At 38.9% G+C, this 10,075-nt stretch overlaps 1 protein-coding gene across 4 annotated transcripts in view; it reads right to left on the bottom strand.

The window, feature by feature from the left end:
• The window catches only part of MYO9B (myosin IXB), a 61,662-nt gene that overhangs the window by 42,877 nt on the left and 8,710 nt on the right, over positions 1–10,075 (bottom strand). For all 4 annotated transcript variants that reach the window (XM_053464255.1, XM_053464271.1, XM_053464263.1 and 1 more), the window contains exon 2: positions 4,193–5,077. In XM_053464255.1, coding sequence (XP_053320230.1) covers positions 4,193–5,020 — 828 coding nt within the window. In that variant the 5' untranslated portion in view covers positions 5,021–5,077. The remainder of the gene's footprint in view (positions 1–4,192; positions 5,078–10,075) is intronic.

Raw genomic sequence — 10,075 nt, 5'->3', positions numbered from 1 at the left:
GGCAGTGCTGGAAAACAATGGTGGCCACACAAAATATTGACACTTTGTGCCCAATTTGGACATTTCCACTCAGGGGTGTACTCACTTTTGTTGCCAAGGTTTAGACATTAATGAGGGGACAGCAAATCTACACTGTTATACAGGCTGTACACTCACTACTTTACATTGTAGCAGAGCGTCATTTCTTCAGAGTTGTCACATGAAAAGATATAATAAAATATTTACAAAAATGTGTGTACTCACTTTTGTGAGATACTGTGTGTCTGTATAAGGTACTTTATACATGGTGACCAGTATTTATACATTGGGTATGCCACTTTTTATGCAAGATTCTGCAAAACAATAACTTTGCACATTTCCTTCCTCTATTATTCGCACGTGCAATATTTTTACGTGCATCATTAAGGGGACACTCCAGGGAGCCATGCAGCCCCACCAACAAACAATGTATTATACATTATACAGCTAAAAGAAAGAAGGGGATAAAAAGAAAACCACCACACACAGACTTACATCCGCCCAGCAAGTTTACATCTCGGAGGAAGTGACAAGAAGAGAACAGAACTTTGAGTGACATTTTATTCTACCACATTTTATAAGCAGAATTGAACAAATTCAACATTTGGTTGAAATACACTGTCGGACGAGGGTAGAGGTAGAAGGAGAAACTGCAACGCAGTTTTAGATGCTATGACAGTGAATGAAACCTTTTCGGGTGAACGCATTTTATTTTATTCTATTCTAATACAGTTAATCTAGGTGTTTCTACTTGATTGGTGTGTGCTTTCAAGGACTATACATTTAGGATCACTATTATTGTCTAAATATCAGATACTCTATTGCTACTTATATAATCACAAACACTATATGGACAAAAGTATTGGGACACCTGACCATTACAGCAACAGGAACTTTGATGATGGTGTTTTCTAAATACATAGACATTAATATGTAGTTGGTACCTCCCCTTCGCAGCTATAACAAGCATCCACTGTTCTGTGAAGGCTGTCCATTTCAGAGTGTTTCTGTGGGTGTTTTTTTCCCCATTACTCCAACAGCACATTTATGAGGTCAGGCACTGATGTTGGGCAAGAAAGCCTGGCTTGCAATTTTCCGTTCCAGTTCATCCCAAAGTTGTTTGATGGGGTTGAGGTCAGGCCTCTGCACAGGCCAGTCAAGTTCTTCCACACCAGACTTATCTAACCACGTCTTCATGGACCCTGTGTGAGTGCAGGTGAGCATGGAGGTCTAAGCGTAAGCGTGTATGTGTGAGAAGGTGTGTGTGTGTTAGCATATGTACATTATTGAAGGCGTGTTTACATATGTGTGCAAGAGTGTATGCAAGAGGGGGCAAGGATGGCACATATACAATGTTTGGGGGTACTGACATGCCGGGGCAAAGATGGCAAAGGGAGCCTGTTTGAGGGTTAGAATGACATTGATAAGCTGATTGGGGTCAATGTGGCAGTTACAAGCCTTTTAAGGGCAAAGGTGGCACTGCAAGACATATTGCTTGGTGAAGTTTGAGGGGCCCAGGGGGCAATTTTCACATTGGGGCCCTGTGTGGTTTCTAGTTAAGCCCCTGGACCAAACACTAAGGTAGTCAATTTAAGTGTCCCAAGATAGAAGCAAATAACGGCAATTACACTCCATTCATTCCTTAGTGTTTCACAAATGCCAAACTGTACAGCGACACTCAAAACACAACTCTGTTTATAAATAAATTAGAGGTCACTTCAAGTTGAACTGCCCTTAACAAAAGCATGAAGCGGAAGACCAAGTCACAAAGCAAGGGCACCGAGTGCGGAGGCGCACAACTGTCTCCAATATCTCATACATAAAAGAGACTGAGAAATTTCAAAAAAATGACCATCAGTAGGAAAGAGACCAGGAAAAGGACAGCATTATAGGGCATCCCATAATCATAAACACCTAAACCGATAATTGACATAACTATGTTTAATAGAAGAAAGGTAAATATGTCTCCGTCCGGTATTTGTTGTGCTTTTGTATTTATACAAATTGCTAAGAAATATAGGGTTGTATGTGTGGATTGCAATATTAAAAGGGGAGCAGTTTAGCTTTGCCTCTCAATATCCCCCTCTTGATGATTCTGTGCACCAGCTATAGATTTTAACCATGTAGGGTACTATATAAGCATAAGTCTATCCTACACAATGCAAAGTCAAGGACCAAATATAAGTTTAGCTGAAAAATGGGTATAATGGTCCTTATTTGATTAACTATTTTTTTAAGTGAATGATTAGCTTTAAATTATTTAAATGGACAGTTTACTGTCCGAGACAGTAAATAAGAATGCATATTACAGTTATTTATGAGTACTTTCAAAGGTGCTGAACTTCCGACAGGACCTCTTAAAATATCCCCACATAAGCGCTGTGTAGGGAGAAGCCATTTTGCCATTCTCCTTAATGTTCCCATCACTTAAAAACTGTATTTGAAAAGTTTATTAAGATTCTACAGTTGCCTAGCAACAGTCCTGCCATCCCACCAAAGTCCACCCCTTGGTATAAACATCACAGCAGGCTGGTCGCCTACAGCCACGTACATCCGCGTAAAACAGCAGAACTCTACACAAAGCAGTTACCCCAGGTGGAGCTAGCTTTAATTGAAGAAAAACAAGAACAAAATACAAGACTTATAATACATACAATTTTCTGTAATATCTCTATTTTAACATCATTTTGCAAGCAGAGCAAGTTTTGAAATGAGGCCATCAATATTAAAAAAAGAAAATTGGTCAATACTGGTACAACTTACTAATAATCACAATGTGGATGTGGACAGCTAAGCAACCCTTACTCTTCATATTAGGAGAGTTTGCTTAATCATTTTCTAACAGGGGGAACAAATATGGGTTCAAAAGGATGAGGTAAAAGAAACACTGTTATTTGTTGCAAAAGGAACGTTTTACAAACCTGCTCAGCCACATAAGAGTGCTGGAAAAGTCATATGAATAATCTCTGATAGAAACTGCACTTCCTCTGGCAACAAAGAGTTAAGCAGAGAGGGGGAAAAAAGGGAAGGAAAGAGCAAAAAAGGCAAACCAGAGCCCTGGTCAGCCAAAAGTGCCTGTGTATCATACGCACATTAAACTCTTGTTAATTGATAAAACTATGAAACGGGCTTGTAAAAGGCTCCTTAACCGGGCATGCTGCCATCAGCCCACCTTGGATACTAATAGGCTGGCTCAATGTAGAGAACGTGCTACGGACATTTATTTATTTGTATGCAAGAGTGCTTAGTTTATGATATTCGGCAATTTTATAAACTGGGATCATACTCTGCTGTGTAATCTGGCCTAGGCTTCTTAAGGCCTAAGTCTGTTAGGCGATCAGGCGTCCTGGCGGGAAGATCAGAGATTGTGGTGGGGCACACCTAGGACAGCGCTCAGCCAAAACACACCACTGATCAAACCAACATAATTCTTACAATTTTTTTTGCACATACATTATAACTATACTGATTTGTGTTTCAAAGATTGCTGCTCTCATATAACCATATGGGAGGTTTTAATTAAAATGTTGATTTTAGTAAAAGTGACAGATTTGATTTAACTATATATTAGTTTGTTGACCTTGTTGGAACACAAAGAAGCTTCTATTGGTCTGGGACAGTCTTATTTAGCTCATCAGAGTCGCTCAATCACAGACAGATCAACAGAAAAATACATTCTCTATGTTATCTGTAGATTAGTGCTTATCCAAGATCACTATTATTTTCCCACATAGCAGGATAACGATGTTTTGTGACAGGCTAGGAAGACAAGAACTATAACCGTAAAACTCAAGAATCATCTATACCTAAGTGGAACAAAGTTTGACAATGTACAGTATTTAGTATCTTGTAGGGCATCTTTATGTGTTTAGCATTCTTATCTAGCAGACTGTTGAATAGACATACATAGATGGGCTACGTTAAACAATAAAATGAAGGCCCTCAGATAAGTGGTAAACAAAAGTTCACAATGATACGTTAACAGATGGTGTTACAGTGTCTACCAACAAATCAGGACAATGGTTGTGTTAGGAGGAGGTGTAAACGCATTCAGTAACCTACAATGGGAACATTGGATAACAATTACATTTCAATCTACATATCATGTAAAATCATGCATACTTTTCGTTATGTATAGTCCCACATTATACCACTGACATAAGTCCCTTCTTACCTCTAGCACAGGTCCAGCTCCCAATATGGTCCTCTCCACCCCACTCGCAAAGCCCTTCTGGCTCAGCGCGGTCAGACAATGTATAAGGAAGTTGGTGCTCTGCGTCTTTCCAGAGCCGCTTTCACCAGAGATGACGATGCACTGGTTGACCCTCTTTTTTAACATAGTGTGGTAGGACACGTCGGCTATAGCAAAGATGTGGGGCTCCAGCTTACCCAACTGGTGATTATCATACATCTTAACATACTTGGGGTTATAGATGGGCAAGAATTTGAAAGGATTGATGGCAATTAGAATACTTCCTGCATAGGTGTAGATCTTGTGTTTCATGAAACGGGTCTTAAGGTTACCTAGTATGGCACCCTCTGTTAACTTGGGTAAATTACATAAATCATCATAGTCTTCTTGAGGGCGGGGTAGAAAACCCCTCTCCACCAATCTTCTTGCCGTTTTCTCCTCTGACACTTGTGGCAGGTGGACGTATTTAATACTCCCATCCTGATTCTTCTCTTGGAGCAGGAAGTAGTATCCATCCGATTGCGGGTGCCTCTCCTGGGCCTTCCGTGGCCAAAGGAGGACCCTCTGCACTGGAGAGTCATTGGGATCTAGAACCCACTCCTCCCCTCCTGATTCTTTCACCTCTGCCAATACATAGGGCTTGGAGCTGTCCAATCCAAGTGTAGCCACTGCATTACTTATGACCTCGGAGGCAGAAGATTCCTTTGTGGCCAAAACAGTGCAGCAGTTTGAGACTTCAGACGAGAGTTGGGGGTAAATATAAAGACTGTGAGGCGCCTTTTCATGGCTGGCGCCATTTTTTAAACTCATTCTGTGCGTGTCCTGGAACCAGCATGCCGTGCTGTATCAGACCACCGCCCTCAGTATCTGGAAGAGAAAAGTTTTAGAGAAGTTGTGAAGGCTGAAATTAGTTTAATAACAGAAATGGTAGCCACTAGTGATCGCAAAGCTACCTTCTACAACGTTAAGGATGACTAAAGATGCATTTTACCCAAATGATATGGAGGGAGCTTTACAGAAAGTAGAAATCTAATGGTACATATTTTAGAACCCATTTAAGACCCAATGAGCCACAGTATGTATTCCAAATGCTACCTACAACATTTTGTCTTAATAATTGGTTTTATACATCTTCCCACAAATCAGAGTGAGTGAGTAAAGATTCATCTAGAAAACAAACTGCATTTCAAATAAAGTCCAAGACTGAAACACAGTGTAAGAGACAAATTAGGTGGCACTGATTGTCAAAAGGGACAGACAAGTTGGGTATGTTTCTTGTGGAAACAGGTAAAGGCGTAATGTATAATTGTATATATAAATGCTGTGTTCCCCAGAGTCTAGTTGTCACTTTCCATAAGAATATTTGTTGTTACTTGGGGAAAACAATTTATTGGCTGCCATGAAATTATAAATGTGAAAAGGTGCGTGGAGAAGATGCAGAACAGGTAATATGACTTTCTGTGCCACATGGGAGTCAACAGAGAGAAAAGCTACAGGCCATGTATAGTATATAAGTCAGAAACCAGGACACACATAGGCAAATATCTGCATAATAAATAATCTGGAAACAATTATATATTATAAGTTACAAAGTCACATTAAAAGTCGGAGGAAGTATGAAATGCAGGGATGTAAGCTGTATTAGGGATTTATTTCTGCTACGGGATGTCGGTGCTACGTAAATCTAAAATGCCCAAGTTTACATGACATGTAAGTACATGTTTGGTCCCAAATACTTTTCTGGGTTTTTTTTTGCAAAGCAGACACCTTTCTCCTTCATTTTAAGAGTTTTAGTTTTCAAAAAGAGTAAAGTATTGTAACAGTGGGTAAAGAGGAATCTAAGGAAAAAGCAAATACATAAAAGTTCATCCCACAAAAGTATGTACAACCACAAGAAAAACCTGTATTCACAGGTAGTGTATTACTCAGGCTGAATAGAACGACCTTTGGGAAACTGCATCATCACAGTGTGTATTTACAGCAAAGGTATATAGTGTACATTTGGGGGAAGCAAAGGAGTGTGATTCCAGTCAATTACTTTCCAATTTGGAAATACATGAAAATGAACATAGATTCTGCAGCATCACTCAACATCCCACAGAGCTGGACTGGCACTTAACCGAGAAAGTTTGCCTGGAAAGCATCTCCCCACTGAATGCTAAAGTCTTTTAGCAGCTGCCGGCAGGAAATGGCAACCTTCTGATGGATTCCATGCTAATCAAAGTACTCACACAGGCCACATGGCCTAGGGGTATGGGACATTCTCAAACACGTCTGTGCATGCCTTGCATTCAATTAGCAACATAAAATGCATAGAGAAAGGTTTTGGTGACAATTATCTTAAAAGCTAGTGGCAAAGCATTCAGCTATCACATTAATCCTATACTACACTGTATGTGTGTTATATATATATATATATATATATATATATATATATATATATATATATATATATATGTCTACAGTGGCTTACAGATTGTCACACCACGGGCTTACAATGCATTGTTTTTAATGGGTTTAAGGACAAAAAAAATCTGTGTGTGATATCTCCATGTAAACGAATGATAACACACTACAGTAAGAAATTAGCCTAGGCTCCTGACAACCAGTATCCACAAAGCATATAATGTACTATCCCTTCCCCCGGATTCAGACATTTACTTGTTATATGGATATATGAGAAATAGAGATGTTTGGATATTTTGATAACCGCAGGTAACATTACAAATTGTCCCAAACAGTTCAACTGAATGCACAAAACCAAACAAAGGACATGTATGGGGAGCAGCTGGTCTCTCGTGCCTCATGGACATATAGGAATCCCCCCCCCCGCATACATGCATAATGTAATACAAAACATTTTTATGAGTGTTTGGGGTAAGGACTAGTCCCTATGCCCTTCCCTAAACAACACAGTGATGGGTAACGCTGTAAACTATAATTTTAGTTGTTTAAACATATTAAGTTAGAGAGTTAGATAGATACAAGTACTATGTTCTGAGATAAGAGCTACAGCAAACACAAAGATATTACAGGTCCTTGACAGTAACACGAGAACAGCACAAGTATTATCCAGTCCAGTGTATCATGCTGGCAGCTGGCATGCTGGCAAGATCCTCCACTTAGACCCAGACACGATCTAGATGAACCAGAGGTATTCATGGCCACCATGAACTAAAACAAGTAAATACAAGACACAGAATACAGCAATATTAAATCAAAAATCAAATTAAGTGTCACAAAAAGATGGATAGAAAGTAACAGAAGAATATTAATTGGCTTATCTAATCTTCTCAAATCCCTTTTTACTAATCTATGTTTTCACCCCCCATGACAGTAACTATACACTATGCTAAGTGAATGGACCTCAATGAAGCATATTAACAGTATATTAACTAGTGAGCCACTGTATTATTACACTACAAGTTACACTTATTTAGGTCACATATAAATATATATTACACACACACACACACACACACACACACACACACACACTTCTATTTCAAGTAGGCCAGTACACATGAGGCATACAAGTATTCAGCTATAAAGTGTTTAGGGTAGTCTTTTGAGATGTAGCCTTAAATTTCAAGGATAAATGCAATAATTGCAACTCAGGTTTTCTTTTTCTGTTGACTTGGTTTTTACATAAGCCTTAATTGTGGTGCGCACAGCTTATACTTTGAAACAAAAACGTACCATAACAGTCTCACTCTAGTCTAGCAGTATTACAGAGGAGTCCTTGTTAATACACAAGGGCTGATACACACCATCATCCTATCTGTCATAAAAAAAACATAAAAACACGCAATTTGTTTGTAATCGCCAAAGTAACAACACACAGAACAAAAGAATGATTAATCAATGCCTTCAGACATGACTAACTTTACACATAGTCCAATAAAAGGGAATTGGATATCAGGTTTTTTCAACACATTGAGTGCTGGGGTGGGGATTTTCTTATTTTTCGTAATAGTTAAATTTAGGCGACAACCTTAGAAACAGCCTATATTTTAAGTTGAGATATCATGTGTTCTGGCCAAATTAAGCAATTCATAGATACCACATTTAGCTTTAAAATATACATAACTTTCCCATTATTCCCCCAAACTGCAAACTAGTTAAAAAAAAAAAAAAAACTCTCACCACTCATTTAGTAATTCTAATGGATGTAGCAAATTGAAGGCAACATTATTTGATAATAATGCCAAAGAAAAAAGAATATAGGCAGAAAACAAGCATGTCCACAAGTATTCCATTCTTATTGCACTTCTGGCACTTTTTCAGGCTGTAATCCTATCAATAATAACGAAATGTGTCAGCATTTCTAAAAATGGTTTTTATTATTATTATTGTGGGGGACACCTGTGACATAATTCTAGATCCCTGCGTAAAAGCAGGCATAGGACTTTTTTTTCCCCAGCATGCCAGCCGATCTCATCATAGATCAGCTGTCCCTTTTGGCAGTTGGTTAACAAGAAGCCTTATTGGTCATCTCCTCTGTGGACCTGCCTAAAGACAGCAATCATTTTAAGAGTAAATGCATTGTGTCCATTAAACATGCAAGACTTCCGCCAGGGAAAGTAGATGGCTGTCTGTCAGCCCCACTACAGCGCATTAACACGACCTGAGCAATCACTTTCTATGATTGTTCGTTTTAGGGCTCAAGGTACGCAAAGTAACGACTAATCCCACTTTGTTTGCTACATATATCCTTCACAGCTGGCACTCTAGGGGTTAAAGAGACACTGCAACCATCATATTAGCTGGGCAAACCAGGCTGGTAATAGAATCCTGAATTTTTACACTAAATAGCCATTTGTAAAAAAAAAAAAAAAAAAAAAAAAAAAAAAAAAAAGTGTCCGACTCTTCCCCTACTAGCAAAGAAGCCCAGACCAGCTTCAAAGGCTGCAGGGCATTCTAGAGACCTTGGAGGCCATAAGTCATTTAAATAATTAAAAGGAACTTTCAACGTGCTTATAATAGTATCAGATTAAAAACATGCACCTATCATGCATGTATACGATGGCGGTGGTGTCCATTTATGGTAAAGAGGGATTTTGGCTTATCAGTCAAAAGCAGGGAAGGAGCAAGACGGACACAAATTTAAAATAAAGAAAGAGCACACACTATTGCAGACAAGCCTAGTCACGTCTGAAGCAATATCAAGCTAGTCGATATTGCTTCAGACTTGATAAAGGAAGGAGATATCTCCCAAAACCATGACCATAAACAGAATGTTAGCCCAATTTAAAAAAAGTGCTATCATACACTGCAAAAGTATTTATTAAAAGTTATTTTAAGTATTGTGTGTTTATCTGAAAACATTTGGGGAGTGGGATCTGCATAAGCCCAATATATTTGCAAGAGTGACGCCACATACATTCAAATGGACCTCTCCCCTCTCATATGCATTAAAACGCAAATGATGGCTGTAATGTCCCTTTTATAAGGAGGAAAATAAGTGGTGTAACTACATGAACCATTACGTCCTTGTGTATTCTATGTTGACATTTTAGACAAAGTGTCTGTACAAGAACGTAGCTTGAGGAAGTTACTTGTGCTTTTGGGGTATTTACTGCCTACCCAGTGCTTTTCTTGAATAAAGAATTCCAATATTTAAATTTACTAATTTTGGTTTCGTTAAAAAAAATATAAAAAAGGCTCTCCATGATACAGACACATTGACATACCAATCACAATGATAATTTTAAGCGTGCACTATATTTTTGTAGTTGGTGCAAAGCAAAGTACCAGTCACAGTGGTTGACCATGCAAGACATACCGTATTTGCTCGATTATACCGGTGCTTCTGACTCCCTTAAGCTGCAGCCGGAAGGAGGTGCGGTTAGCAGCGGGGGTTGT

Source organism: Spea bombifrons, chromosome 1 (assembly GCF_027358695.1).
Source record: "Spea bombifrons isolate aSpeBom1 chromosome 1, aSpeBom1.2.pri, whole genome shotgun sequence".
In the NCBI taxonomy this organism is placed as follows: Eukaryota; Metazoa; Chordata; class Amphibia; order Anura; family Pelobatidae; genus Spea; species Spea bombifrons.
This window is presented reverse-complemented; position numbering and strand designations above follow the sequence as displayed.